Here is a 13,923-nt window from a genome sequence, read left to right as displayed (position 1 = left end):
ACGCTTTCGAATTTGCTTCAATCTGCGCCGAGGGCTCAGAGAATGCTGCCAATCGAGAGGGTGTTCGATATCATCGGGTTGTAAGCACTGGATGACAAACCCCTGGACCTCCAACTTTCTGAACATGCACTCATCCCACATGGCGCAACGGGGGCTGTCCGGCTTGCGAATGTAACCCGAGTCAAAGAGCATGCGCAGACCCTCGACATTTCGGATAGGGTTGTATGCGCTCGGCTGCGCGAGATGCAAGGTGGGCTTCTTTGCGCCTTCTTCTTCTTCTGCGAGGCAGTCGGCGTGCTTGAAACCTTACGAACCGACTTCAGAGTGAAATCGTCGTCGTTGTCTTCTTGCTCAACTTTGATGGCCTTTGCGGACTTTGCTTTCTTCTTGATGGACAGTGCACCAGGTGGAGGTTCAACTGTCAAGGGTCGTGTCTTAGACCATTGGCTTCCCCTGATAGCTAGCAGAGTCATCATCTCGTCCGCCACGTCTAGGCTTAGAGGCCAACCAGGTCGGCCATAGTAGGGCAAATGAGGCCCTACTACAATGGGCCGAGGGGTGTAGATAGGCGGCATCGTGCCAGGTACGCCGTTGGCGTCCTCTTCTGTGCCGGGTTTGACGTATATGAGTGTGGCAAAGTTGAGGATCTCCTTGTCACTGTACTGAGGATTCTCCTTGTCCTGCTTTGGAGCAGGCGGCGACACGGGCGTACCGTATGTCGAAGACCGCCTGCTCCTTGTCGTCACCGGATTATAAGCACTGACCCACGTCAAATCCAGACGGTGGGAGCCGAAGCTTTGGTTGCATTGACTGTGCATCGACTGGTTATGGAAGTCCAGTGCGTCGGTCCGAGGACCACAGTCCAGGAGGTCTAAGTTGCGATCCATGTCAAAGCTAGGGGGTGCGTTGATCAGAGTGTCGCCGGATGTCTCGCTCGGCTCGACATGGACATCCTCCTCGCGCCTATCATATTTGCGTGGCTGCTCATTCTCTTTGGTCGGGGTCGGAAGTGGCAGCGGCTGTCTTTCTTGACGGGGTCTTGACTGGAGAGGAGTTGACTCCAGTGGCTGCCATGCCATTGGTCATAGCGCGGACAGGGGTGTCTTCAAGAGGAGCCTTGCTCTGCATCTTCTTCAAAGGTGTATATCTCTTCGATTTTGCTACACCTGAAGGCTTGTTAGGGGAGCCCTTGCTGGCTGATCCCTTGGTCGACAGTTGAGCCTTCTTCACCGGGTTATAAGCACTGGCACGCCCACAAGGAGTCAGTCAGGAGGCGGCAGGCCATCCCTGCGGGCAGTCAGGAGGCGGTAGGTGTGCCTCCTTCCTGTTGACCTTCTCCTTGCGAGCGTGTTTGGCGAAGGGAGAGCTTGTTCCTCTGGCCGGCAGTACCAAGCGCACACGAAAAATCGAGGCCGCGCGCCCCTTTTACCGGGCTGTCATACCGCCGTTGCCATGAGAAACAATTCTTTGCTCTACCCTTGCCCTGCCAGCCACCGCTGTTCCTCCTCCGGCACCACGAGCACCAACACACAGATGGACAGTGTTGGTGGAAACGGTGCCAGAGACTGTACTGGGTGCACACCGACCTACCATCCAAGGCCAGCCACCTCTTCGATTGCCTGGACCTAGGATGGCTTGAAGTGTTGGTCAGTGTGCACCATCCCGGGCCAAGCCACCTCTTCTATTGCCTGGACCCAGGATGAGTCCTCGGACATCTGAACGTCGACCTTGTTAGTTCTGGCCGAGGCACGGGTGGCACGGCCGATCGAAGGACGGGCAGCCATCTTGGCCTTCAAGGCGGCATGCTTGTTGGCGGTAACTCTGGAAGATCTGCCAGAGGCAGTAGGCTTGGTAGGAGCGATCTCATCGGCCTCGTCGTCATCCTCGGAATCAGACTCGGCCTTAACGGGAACAGCCTTTTTGCCACGGCTCTTCTTGACGGGAGAAGAGGGAACGGCAGAATCCTCAGCCTCGGCCTCATCAGCCTCGGCGGCGGCGCTGACAGACTTGATCTTAGCCTTGAGCTTATGGTAGGCGGTGTTGGTGGAGGCCTTGGTCTTGTAACCGGCCATGCCAAACAGCTTGTCCATGTCAACCTTGAGTTTTGATGACACCGGCAGGAGGAGAACGCCCCGGCCCAGGCTACCTCTTCTATTGCCTGGGGCAAGGGCTGCTGAGTAGTGAGTGTGAACTCTTCTCCTGCCGGTGGTGACGCAGATAACAGGTGTCGCCAACTCACGGTCCCAGGCCAGCCACCTCTTCAATTGCCTGGACCGAGGACTCGCGGATGCGCTGGTGTCGACCGGTATAAGAGTGTCAACGATCCCAGGCCAGCCACCTCTTCAATTGCCTGGACCGAGGATCGGACGTCGGAGTCGCTGAGATGTCGCGGCAGATCTCGTTCTTGAGCTTGTGATAGGTGGTGTTGGTAGAAGCTTTGGTCTTGAAAACACGACTTGCTTGAGAAACGGCGGTGAGATACAGTCGACCCGCGGTAGGCAGCTTGGTCGCTACCAGATCTTGTCGAAACAGAAGATCTTGAAGCTTTTCGGCTTGTTTGATCGTGAGAGAGCAGCCGACGACGATGGTGGAGATATCAGCGACAGTGTCAATTGCAGTGGTGACGCTCTTTGTTCGCGGCTTTGTATCGGAGGAGCCGTTGATGAGACGTTTGTCGATGGCGTTATGACCGCCGAGTCACATCCATGAGTGTCAGGCGACTCGATTGGATCGTCAGAGGACTTGAGCTGAACGATTGTCCAAGATTTCTTTGAGGACTGCATCGGGAGAAGCTGGCAGACACCCATCAGAGCCGACCGTAAAGACCAAAATCCTGAGAAGACTATTGAATGTTAGTCAAGATCTTGATCGGTCCGAACAAAGAAAGACATACTGAGAGGCGAAGAGCCAACATGCTATCAAGTACTGAAAGATAGTTGAGCATCTTGAAGTACTGAATGTCGAGTATGCGCATACGAAGCCGAGCTTGACAGGCCAGCAAGGTGGGCTTGAGGATTCCGGATGGAGTGTGTCAAGAAGAAAACCCCGGTTGAAGCGCATGTGACGACCTTGGCTATAAGCCGAGGTGGTTGAGACGGTAAAAGCTGCTGGCAACTTGGGCAGACTAGATCGACTGCTTGTGCTCACCAGTCAGTCAGCACAAGATCTGATCATAGCTTGATGAGAGAGCGTACCTGGTTGAGTCGCCAGCAAAACGGCCAACGCGCAAGAGGGATTGAGCTACAACAGATGACGTTGTAATCAGCCAGGATCTTGTGCTGTTGGCTATCAGTTGCGTGCACGTGGATGCAACGACGATGAATGCTGATCTCAAATGTCAACTCAGAAATGTCATGAGGAAGGCGCGATGGAACATACCTGAGCCGCAGACCATAGCACGTGCGCTTGGAAGCTGTTCAGCCGCAAGCAGATGCAGTAAGTCGGCCAAGTGCAAGAGATCTTGCGATGATGCATCAAATCTTGACACGAGCAGACACATGCTCCAGTGCGGCGCCAGAAACGTTGCTGTTGATTCTAGTGTGTTGAGTCAGTAGAGATGCTGCAGTCAAGGCGTCAAGAAACCAGAAAGACGTACCGGGTGCATGTGCGCATGCGCGCACACGTGATGTCTTGCCATCAAGTGATAGCTCAGGCTTTGATGATGGCCATGAAGCAATGCCCATCGCAGAGAAGAGTGTCCTTCGCGTTGGCCTTGAGAACTGTTGAGGTCTTCTGGAGTGGGGTGGGAGGAAAGATGACAAAATTCAGCCCAGACGCGGGATGAAAGCTGAAGCTTTGAGCGCAGCACTTCACACTGTGATGCTACCGCCGGCCGACAGTGAACTGGTAGTACAGAGTCTGAGAGCACTGCAGACATCATCCTCATGGTTACTACTGCTTCGCAAATGCTGCTAAAGGACTTCACAGGCTGCTCAAATCACGAGTCTCTAAGGATCACCTTAGCGGCAACTATGTGAGCACATGTCTAGCAATTCTAGCTACAGTAGAGGTCATGGCAGCATGATTGATTGGTCATCCAGTCGAGAAATCACCACAAGAGGCCCTCGCCAGATGTCCTGTGATTCTTTAGAGAGGACATCTGCGTCGTCCGCGTCTATAAGAACCTGCGCCGGAGAGTCTGATCTATCCTAGAGTACTCCCAGCTAGTTCTGTGTCATGGCATCTACACGATGAGTTTACCTGGTTTCTGATCTTGATGGGAGACCCAGCATCGCTTCGCTCCATGCTGCCTTCCATGTGCTACAAGGGACGCTCTGGTCTTGCGGGCAAACATGGCATAACGGTGCTGTTGCGAGGTCAATGCGATGTCAAGTGTAATTCGCAAACACCAATCACGCCAATTCTTCTCCAGCTCCCAGTCAAAGACCAGAAGACACTGATGAAAAAGTGTATGCCCACAGAGATAGTCTCTGTCAGCTATGAAAGCAAAAATTATGTCACTAGGACAGACTGAATTCGAAGAAACTGTCACACCCTGAACCACTGTCAGCAGAAACCAACAATCTGGACAGGGATGAAAAAAAGAAGGGAAACTGCTGAGCTCGACTTTGAATTTATACCTGCTGGCAAGTGTATCGATTACTAAGCGCGTGGTCACCGCTTGCTCGCCCTCGCAACTCATCTGCTGGGAGTGAACAAGCGCATCCTACTGTGATGCTGCTCTGAGCAATGAAGCTGCTCGTTCTCCGTTGTCCAGAGCTTCCTTCAAACCTGCTGTCAAAACGCAAGATTGAGTTTGTAAGCACCGGTTTGTCCACTGAGAGTCTCTAAGAACATGGTATAGCACCAGCTCTCAGTGGACAAGTTGAGTCTACAGCTCTTGACCTTGCCTTTTGATGTATCCAATCCCCTGTACACTGGTATAGAGATGTTTATGATGCTCCTGATACCCTGTTCATCTATCTCACTGTACCTTGCACAAGGTGACGCTCTATCAATAAGCTAGTTCAATGTCTTCACTCCTTGCTATTGAGCAGCATGAGATGCCTAAGCCACGCCATTGGCCGATGGAGAAGCTGCCCACGCCCGTGTTTCCAGCTCCCTTGACTAAATTCAGCGCGCTCTTGATCTCCTTTCCCCTCTCGCAAGAACCAAAACAGCGACAATGCGTCGCCACCTCAACCATCCTGCCCACAGGGCCCGCAGACCTCGCCCCTCTCTCCTTTCTGGAGTAGAGACCCTCCGCCGCCTCGAGGTGGCTCGCTTGTTGCGCCGCCTCAGGGCACAAGCAGCACCTGAGCACCTCTGGAGGCTCTGGTCGGCTTCGGCCACCACCCTGTCATCTCTCTGGGGTCTGGGTAGCGCCCATAGCCAGGTACGCTTCCATTCTCCATGCTGCTGTGAGATCTTATACTTATGGATCACTACAGGGCACCCTGCCTCACCTCCCACCTCCCGGCCTGGGCACGGCCACCACTCCTCCCACGGCACCTCGCCCTCGCAAGGCAGTGCCTGTGCCCGGCTTCCGTGGCCGTCTGCCTCCCTCGCAGGCAGTCGGCCAGGAGGGCGATCCGGTAACTCCGGAGAACCCTCCTACCACTGTGTACGGAGCCCCCTGAGCCACAATGAGCCCAAGGCTGGTATGTTTGAGCCTATCCTGCTGTGCTTCAAGGGTATCCTTACTGACTGTGTTGGTACAGAAGATCAAGGAGAAGAAGAGGAAGAAGGGAAAGAAAGCCCTGTCCTGATGGACGTAAATCATCCGACCACGGGTCGTTAAACATGTATAAATCAATCTCCGTTCGCCGCTCTGCTTTATTCGTCCTGTGTGCTATGATGTGATGCAATGTGACCATGTACTCCTTGTTGTGTTGAAGAAGGAATTACCTGGTTGTACCTGATTAGGGGCCCAAGATATAGCACATAGCAGCTTGGTAGGAAGGGCCTTCTCCAACGACCATACTCTCCCCCAAACATGCTATCAAAAGGCAACAAGCCTTCCATATCAGATGGAAGGTCCAAAGAGAGCAATATCATCTTAGAGTTTTTCAAAGCTTTCAGTGGACAATCATGGGGAACCGAATATGTTTGTGCAATTCAATCGATATATCAGATATCTCATAGGGCTTTGAGAGCACGTAGATATCAAGTATTTGTAGGACAGGTAGCTTCAAGACAATAACTTCCATAGCTGATCGAAACGATAGGCAGAAGAATGAAGCACAAAACGAAACAAGAACCTCTAGAATAGAAAAACGCCAGATATATCCCAACCACTAACCTAAGCCGAGATGAAACTCCAAAGCACCCAAAGACAAGAACTAGGCCATCCTCCAGTGATGAGCTGGATACTGCTGTAGTTATCGGCAGCACAGACAGTGCCAGCAATACCCACACCATTGACACTGCAAGCGGCATCTCCATTGGGTTGAACGGCACAGCTGAAGTAGGACTGAGCAGCAACACCTTGCTTCGCAAAGTACAGTGGAGAAGTAGCCGAAGTTGTGGGGCCGAGAGCAAAGGCCAAACCAGCTGCACTGCCAGTTTGAGCAAGCATGTAGTTGTTTCTCTGGTTGACAACAAATTTGGTAGCATCGGCTGGGTTGGAGACCAACTTGCTTTGTCCATTGGCGCTGGAGATGAAGATATACTTGTTATCGGCGCTGGTACCGGATCTTGAGATTTTAATGTAGAAGGGAGTTGATGTAGGGTCGGTGGTGCTGTAGGTAGTGGTGACCTTGCCGTTCTTGGAGCCAGAGACGACGTTTGCGCCAGCGGGGGAAGGTGAGCCGAGTTTGCTCTTGAGCCAGCAGCTGCCAGGGCCTAGACCGTTGGTTCCGCCAACGTAGGTCCAAGCATTGCACTTTGAGTCATTATCGCAGAAGTCCATACAGTCTTTGTACGACGTCAAGGCCTGAGCGTTAGTATAAGAACCTTGTGTTGAATCTGAGGAGGCATAAATGTTGTAAACATTATCTGCAGCATCAGTAGCAGTCGATGGCAGGCTTGAAGTAGCAGAAGGCTGAGCCGCAAGGGCTGCAGCAAAGGCTGACTTCATGTATCCAGCACTCCCAGCAATCAGAACTTGGAAATCGCCACGCAATGGGCCGAAATTGTTGGCGTTTGCTGTAGCCACTACACCTCCCCACAGCACGCACTTCACATTGACGACACTGGGTGGGTTCGAGCATGAGGCGTCAACAGAAGTGCTCGGATCTCTTTCGAAGTAAATGTTGACCGAGTTGCAGCCCGATACAGCAGTGCATTTGTCCATACATGCTTTGGGATCGTAGGATGTCAATAGAGAGAATCCCATGTACTTGTCAGCAGAGTTTGAAGCATTGATTCCGGCGAACGATTGGACCCAGCCGGTTGGGACAGATGCCAACACGGCTTGACTGTTGTAGTATGTGTCGGCGACGAATCCAGCTGCAGAATCTGGGACTGATGAATAGGCGATTCCAGAAGGCTGAGGTACACAAGTAGCAGCGCGCTTGGAAAGATCTGGAGTGGTGGCGGTGGCTAATACAGAGGCGGACGAAAGGGCAACCGCTACGTCTCCTTTTGAATCGAAAACGTTGGCTGCCAGTGGGTCCGAAGATGCTGTCGCTGTGCCAGTAAGAGTTGTGGCGGTGACAGCCGGAGCATTCTCCGCGGTCACATATACCACAGGAAGGACAAAGACTTCCGAGGGCGCAGGGACAACAATGGCATCAACATCAATTGTTGGGGTCGATTGGGCTCCAGTCAAAGCCGCAAGGGCTGCGAGAGCTGTTACTGCTCGATTCATGTTGGCAAAGTTAATCGATCTCGAGCTAGGAAGAGAAGGTGAGGCGAGTGGAGGCCGAGAAAATTGGCGACGATGTGAGAAAGCTGTTGTTGTTGAGGATGAATGATAGTATTCGAGATGCTACTGGTTACCTTGCTGGCTTCTGGCGACTTATATACTTACACCTCTGCGCCTTCTCAAGCACCACATTGAATAACGCAAGCTCGGATGCATACTACTCTTCTTGGTCGAGCGAACTTAGAAGCCACCACCATGCCATGGTATAACCAAATCTGCATCAAGTCTCATATCTCAGCTTCGGGATGGCCGTCCAAAGTGCTCCGGGCACGAGCAGAGACCAAAATAGAAGGAAGGCTCGTGGAAGGACCGTTGCCATAGTTCGATGTACTCATGTCTCTCCAAGATGCAAGCTATCCCCCTATGGCTCGTCGCCGGCATCGCCGTGACTGCATAAACCCCAAGAGGATACTTGTCGGTCATGCCGCCATCCGAGTGAGTCGTCAAGCTGGTCCCAGCTTCGTTCAGCAGTGTATAAGTAGATATCAACGGGTGTTCTAGAGCAGTTTGTGTCGGGTTCTAAGTCATGGCTTCTTTGAGACATGTTGGGGTGAGAAGGAAAACGGCAGGCGCAGCCAGGTCCTCCGCAGACAAAAAGTGCCGGAAAATCTCCGGTTCAGCTCGGCTCGTGTAAACTTGCCTGTTGTTGTTGTTTGAGAAAGCTGAGTGCAATCTGCACTTGACACCAGTCGAGATGAGATATCGAATTGTTCAGCTATCAGATTCAATATAGAGGAATGCATGATTCAAGGTCCCAACTTGGTTTGCCACGAGATTTATGGTAATTTGAGAACGAAGTTGCAACAGGGTTTGTCAATGGTCTTCAAACCCTTCCCACAAAGAATCACTTCTAAATCAAATGTCGAGGTCCAAAGAACCAGCCCCTGACATAAGGATCTCTGGGCCAGGAGCCACTCATATCGTCGAGGACCCGGTGAGCGACGTATGGTGCCGGCTTTTGGGAAGTGGCCGCACAAGCACAACATGTCGTCGTCTGTAGACTTCGGTCCAGTGAAGTTTCAGTATCAGGAAGATGTGAAAGAGAAGGACATTTGGAGGTGGTTGCGATTTTATGTATATGGAGGCTGAGAGGAGTGAGTTCTAGTGGACATCGGATTTAGTAAATGGCGTTGGGTGGAGGCTTTTTCTTGGCGAAGGTGAGAAACTTGTTTCCATCGTGACATGATTATGATAATTAGATTATCACCCAAGTTTGTACGGAGAATTGTCTCTCATGATGTAAACCTCGCCAATTAGTACCGCACAGCCAACGGCCATAGAAGTCGCGATGATGGGAATGTTCTCCCGTGCAAAGTCCAGCCGTCTGACATGGATATGCTTGCGAGCCAAGATGTCTCGCCATAGAAGTCCGGCCAACGATGCACTGAATGCTGTGCTGAATGCTCCATAGTTAACACCTAAGGCCATAGCATAGACAGTCGCCCAGAAAGTGCGATCCGTGATGGGTATGCCGTTGTTGATATGAATCTGCTGCCAAGCTTGGATCACTCGGGAAAGCAAGATGGTTGTACCAATGTTGGTTCCGGCGAACTACGATTATGTGTGTCAGTTTTGAAAATGTAGAATTCGGAGGCTGGGGGTCTATACTCACGTTGCAAAGAACAACGCCAAGGAACCCCATACCACCGATGGCACCAACAGTTCCGGTCTTTGTTACCCAATGGTCCCAGCCATAAGCAAACACAGGTACCCAACCTTTGGTAACAAGGCCTTGGATGAGCACAAACATGGAAAGTGCGAACGGCACAAGCTTGAAAGGCAAATGACTCAAGACTGCCATTACGGTGGGGAATGTCTCCTGTAGCCATCGATACTCAGATGCGACAAAGGATACGAAAGTTTCGTGTTGCTCATACATATCGTCGTCCTCGGTGTATCTGACTTTCTCTTCATCCACTGCCCGATCCAAAGCGGCGTCTAGCTTCTTGGTATGCGAGTAGTTTGTTTCCGGTAGCGTGAGCGAAAGTTGGGAGGACGAATATTGCCGTGCTTTGTGATGTGCTGGCCCGCCTTGCATCGAAGCTTCTCCAGGTGGGCTGGCGTTCGTCATGGATCGAATACTTTTTTCGGAGCCTGGGACATCCGGCGTAGGCGGCACTACATGAACGAAGGAGCTTGAAGCACCTGGTGTTTGGAACAAGCCATTACTCTGTCTCACACTGTTGGCGCGCTCATCTTGGGCTTGCTTGAATTCGGCCTGTCTTCTTTTCGCGATGTCGCGAGTCTCTTTGCGATGTTTCCATCCGAAACCGACATCCCAACAAAACATGATGAAAGCAGCTGGCAGAGTGATCCAGAAGACGGGGTGCTCGCCGATAATTGAGCTGGCAGCGTTGATGCCCAGAAGTGTGATGAGTGCGACTGCCATCACGACTGCTCCAAAGGTAGCACCTCCCTTATCCAAGAAAGGATTCATAATTTCCGCAAGTGCAAGCTCCTTATTCTCCAAGGACTCATCTTCATCTTCTCCGGCCTTCTTGCCCTTAGCTTGGGGAATGTTGGGATTGACCGGCTTCTTGTTTTTGGCTTCCTCTGATAGTGTCTCCATCTCAATGGAAAGCGGGATGAGTTGAGGGCTCGCAAAGACCACGTACAATAAGAACGGAAATAGCACTATGGCAGTGACCACGACCGGTACAATCATGTTTGCGGTGTAAACAATGAATTTGATCTGGAAGGCTCCTGCAAGTACCAGATTCGTTGGGTTGGATGAGACCAGGATAGCCGAAGCGATATTCGCAATCGCGAACTGTGAATACATCCATGCTCTAGGATGATCGATGTTGCTAGAAACTCTTGTCATATATGCCAGGAAAGCCGTGCCAGATAGAATGATTGGATCGTTTCCGACGAAGGTCCCCAAAGCGAAGAAGAATGTGTAGAGATAGAAGAAGAGCAAGTGTCCAACTTTACCACCTTTCTGCAGCACTTTAAAAGCGAGCCATCTGATGAGGCCAGAAGCATCAATTGAAATGGCAATGTATGCCAGCGTTAGGAAGAATACCATAATGTCAATAGGGCTGATGTTGTCTGCCCCAACAGTTCCATCGTGTACTTCTTGACGTCCAATGGCTGAAATGGCCAACAAGAATAAATCTGCGATCAAAGGTGCTGTCGAAAAACTCATTGAGAAATTCATCCGCACAAATTTTGAGGCTCTGTCAACACTGCCGTGTCGCGAATCTTCATGCCGCCGCGGCGCAATTATGCGACAGGCACTCAGCGCGTCCAGTATAGCATTGTAACATACTCGTGGTATGTATATCGAAACTTTGAAGGGAAATAAAACCACAATATCTGTTCTCCGATCAGAATTGTGTTGGTACGCGATGGTGGCGAGGTGCGGACTCACTGGTCAACAGAAACACAATGAGTGTGACGATTGACCGCCATTCTCTGATCTTGCCGGTGTCTAGATCTTCCGCCATTTTGCGGCCGTCGTGCCTTCGAGCGTAACACTCTTGAGGATCTGTATATTCGGCGGTCGTCTAGCCCTGATTATGTCGTCGCGAAGGCATTGATCAGTGCGACGCGAAACCAGATATACCGGACGTGTTGTGGTGCAAACGAAAGGGGCTGAGCGTCCGTGTGACAAAAAGTGCATGCAAGCCTCTTTATGCTTATTAGGCAGGCGGTCGTCTAAGACACCTCGAGCGCCCCTTCCCAGAAGATGGTTTAATCGACAGCAATCTTTGCAGACAACCGGTCAAGATCGTCGACCCCGCCTCAGCGTCGCCTTGCTGCACCCAAGGACCAAGAGGACCCTGTTCCTTCCCAGCCAAATAAGGCAGCCACCAGCAGCCTATGTACCCGAGGGATTCTGGCACGTTTCGAAGGCGCAGTGCCGCATTTGAAGATGGGAGTTGGCCTTTCTGCAAAACCCAAGTTTCTTTACCTTGGACGTTTCTTGGTGGATAACATTGAATTTTTGAAAGTTCGGTGACCATTCTTTGCAGACGAAGCATTTATCCGACATTCAACCACTGCCCCCGGCCTTCCTTCGGCGACGAAATCGACCTTGACATGCCACCTATCTCGCCGTCATTCCCGATTGGAGAGCTGCTCTCTCGAAACATCACGGCAGCGAATGGCACAAGTCCTGGACTGCGTGTTGTGTGTGCCTGGCCTGTATCGGGTCAGTACGGGCCAGGTTCAAGAGTCTTGTAAGCGTCGTCGTAATCTCGTGATAGCATGCCACTAACAAACTCAGATATTATGTTCTTGTTGTGTTGTGTGTTTTCGGTAAGAAGACAGATTGGATAAAGAATGCATGTCTTGCAGCAGTGCTACTGTTCCCAGCGGTCGCTGCTTTACATGGCATCACACTTGCTGCTCTGCATAACGACAGTAAGTGAACATGTTCGACCAACATGACTCATTTAGCTAAAGCCGAACTTCAGACGCTGTAGACATGGACATATATGGAGCATTCCAACTATGCTCCCTAGGAATTTTGGCCGCTCCAGCAACCGTGAAGAACTCGCGAACATACTTTCTCGATCCCGGTCGAAACATCATCTTCCTGTGGACAGGCCTCATTCTTTCTGGTAAGCGAGAACCGGTTTTTACACGCTTTAAGCGTTCAGAAATGCTAAATTTATTATGAAGGTTTGCTCAGCCTGGCTGTTGAGTTCTTCCGCACAAAGACACGGATCTGCCATTCAGATGTTGCAGGTCCCTTGACCATCGCAAACCTCAATCGTGGAAACACTTGTGGTTTGACATGCAATGAACAAGACGGCCCGTTCTCGCCGATGCGTAAAGATGCCGCAAGCAACATTTTTGTCATACCTGCTCCGAGTCGGTTGACCTTTGGGACAGTGACACTTCTCTGTGCTGCTTGCTGCATTCCGGCTATTTTGTCGCTCATCTCCATGTGGAACAAAATTCTCGAGATCAATTGGAGATCACGGTCAGGCGCCGAGGCAGAAAAGGATCCGGAAGAAAGAAGAGTCAAGGACATCAACAACCTCATCAAACGATTCTTGAACGTCATCGAGGCTCCGTTATTCGGTGTTGCGGTAGTGGTCATTCTGATTCTTGGTGAGATCAATCTCTTCAGCCCACAAGTCAGGTACCAGACTGAGCCGATTCAAAGTATTGGTGAGTTTCTCCTTCTGCAAATCTTCAGAGACAAATAAATTGACTGACCAACAAAGGCCAGTGGGCACCAATCGTCGGTACCGGATTGGCCGTTATGGGGTCTCTGATTGTCAACATCACCAAAGCGACAGCCGTTCCCGAGAGTGACTCCGACTCCGTGCAGCCTCCTGAAGGTACTGACACTAATTCCATCTCCATTTTGTCTGGCCAAGGTAGCGTCACACCTAATAGTGATGCCCTCAACCACCAAAAGACAAAGTCTACAGATCTTGTGCCCGTCACAACTCGACGTAGCATGGCCAGTACCGTTTTGACCGACAGAGGAGGTCGACGGAAAGTTGCCAAGTTCATGACGACAATCGCTGATTATATGGGCACTCCTGGTCATGGTCAATTCGACAACACCACGTTCAGACGAGACGCCAGTGATTACCCAAAAGTACCGGGTGAAGATGAACGCAATCCAGAGCTCGGAGTCACAGAGAAGCGATATAGACCTTTGTCGAGATCTGCTAGTCGTAGTTCTGACATCCGGATGTCAAGTCCCTTTGTGCAAGACCTGCCACAGCGGCGTCCGCGGTCAGATTCAGAAGGAGCGAGGACCATTGACAGTCAAGATCCACCCTCGCCGCTGACATCTGGACCTTCGGGCATCACAAACCCGGAGCGTCGAGATACTCTCGAAGTGCCAAGCGCGGCTCATATATCCCTACGAGATACTCTAGAGAGGTCTAGAAATTCGAATGGTTCGACCGGCTAACGCTGTTACACTCAAGGCCATCTACAGAACCTAAGCTTGTAGACTCAAGATCATTCGTTGCTTCTTATGCAACAGACTCCGATGCAACTGTCGCGTACCGGGCTCCCCAGCACCTCCATTGTGCAAACGTCCGTTTGTCTTCTGGGATATCGGACCTGTGGCACAAAGACTATAATAACCGAGCCGTGGTGGAAGCTAGAGGGTCTGTTTTGTCGCTGCCGTCGCACACCGG

The 13,923-nt window shown here is 51.4% G+C and overlaps 6 protein-coding genes across 6 annotated transcripts; 2 read left to right on the top strand and 4 right to left on the bottom strand.

The window, feature by feature from the left end:
- Positions 1-984: 984 nt before the first annotated feature.
- Positions 985-2,090, bottom strand: M438DRAFT_364653 (uncharacterized protein; the record flags this gene model as incomplete). The annotated part of the gene is made up of 3 exons (XM_029907744.1): positions 985-1,243; positions 1,591-1,625; positions 1,695-2,090. 3 exons carry the CDS (start codon positions 2,088-2,090, stop codon positions 985-987), a joined length of 690 nt encoding a protein of 229 aa, XP_029761774.1.
- A 1,945-nt stretch (positions 2,091-4,035) lies between these two features.
- On the bottom strand, positions 4,036-4,884 carry M438DRAFT_198212 (uncharacterized protein). The gene has a single exon (XM_029899320.1). It carries the CDS (start codon positions 4,640-4,642, stop codon positions 4,184-4,186), a length of 459 nt encoding a protein of 152 aa, XP_029761773.1. The 5' UTR covers positions 4,643-4,884; the 3' UTR covers positions 4,036-4,183.
- M438DRAFT_198213 (uncharacterized protein) lies at positions 4,885-5,769 on the top strand. Its single transcript, XM_029899321.1, has 3 exons — positions 4,885-5,335; positions 5,391-5,600; positions 5,661-5,769. Exons 1-2 carry the CDS (start codon positions 5,126-5,128, stop codon positions 5,577-5,579), a joined length of 399 nt encoding a protein of 132 aa, XP_029761772.1. The 5' UTR covers positions 4,885-5,125; the 3' UTR covers positions 5,580-5,600; positions 5,661-5,769.
- Positions 5,770-7,003: 1,234 nt separating this feature from the next.
- M438DRAFT_257430 (uncharacterized protein) lies at positions 7,004-7,450 on the bottom strand (the record flags this gene model as incomplete). The annotated part of the gene is made up of 1 exon (XM_029899730.1): positions 7,004-7,450. A coding segment is annotated over one exon (447 nt), but the record flags the coding sequence as incomplete, so codon positions are not given.
- Positions 7,451-9,010: 1,560 nt separating this feature from the next.
- On the bottom strand, positions 9,011-10,955 carry M438DRAFT_334465 (uncharacterized protein; the record flags this gene model as incomplete). The annotated part of the gene is made up of 2 exons (XM_029903712.1): positions 9,011-9,358; positions 9,420-10,955. The coding sequence occupies 2 exons, from the start codon at positions 10,953-10,955 to the stop codon at positions 9,011-9,013; spliced, it is 1,884 nt and encodes a 627-aa protein (XP_029761770.1).
- Positions 10,956-11,851: 896 nt separating this feature from the next.
- M438DRAFT_373954 (uncharacterized protein) lies at positions 11,852-13,691 on the top strand (the record flags this gene model as incomplete). Its single annotated transcript, XM_029908462.1, has 5 exons — positions 11,852-11,991; positions 12,039-12,175; positions 12,229-12,375; positions 12,437-12,931; positions 12,988-13,691. The coding sequence occupies 5 exons, from the start codon at positions 11,852-11,854 to the stop codon at positions 13,689-13,691; spliced, it is 1,623 nt and encodes a 540-aa protein (XP_029761769.1).
- Positions 13,692-13,923: the final 232 nt, after the last annotated feature.

This window comes from Aureobasidium pullulans (assembly GCF_000721785.1).
Source record: "Aureobasidium pullulans EXF-150 unplaced genomic scaffold scaffold_7, whole genome shotgun sequence".
Lineage (NCBI taxonomy): Eukaryota > Fungi > Ascomycota > Dothideomycetes > Dothideales > Saccotheciaceae > Aureobasidium > Aureobasidium pullulans.
This window is presented reverse-complemented; position numbering and strand designations above follow the sequence as displayed.

Excerpts from the sequence above, each read along its gene's own strand:
- M438DRAFT_198213 (XM_029899321.1), top strand. The coding sequence starts at position 5,126 with ATGCGTCGCCACCTCAACCATCCTGCCCACAGGGCCCGCAGACCTCGC. Across the intron at positions 5,336-5,390 it reads TGGGTAGCGCCCATAGCCAG|GGCACCCTGCCTCACCTCCC; the intron begins GTACGCTTCCAT and ends GGATCACTACAG.
- M438DRAFT_198212 (XM_029899320.1), bottom strand. The coding sequence starts at position 4,642 with ATGAGTTGCGAGGGCGAGCAAGCGGTGACCACGCGCTTAGTAATCGAT.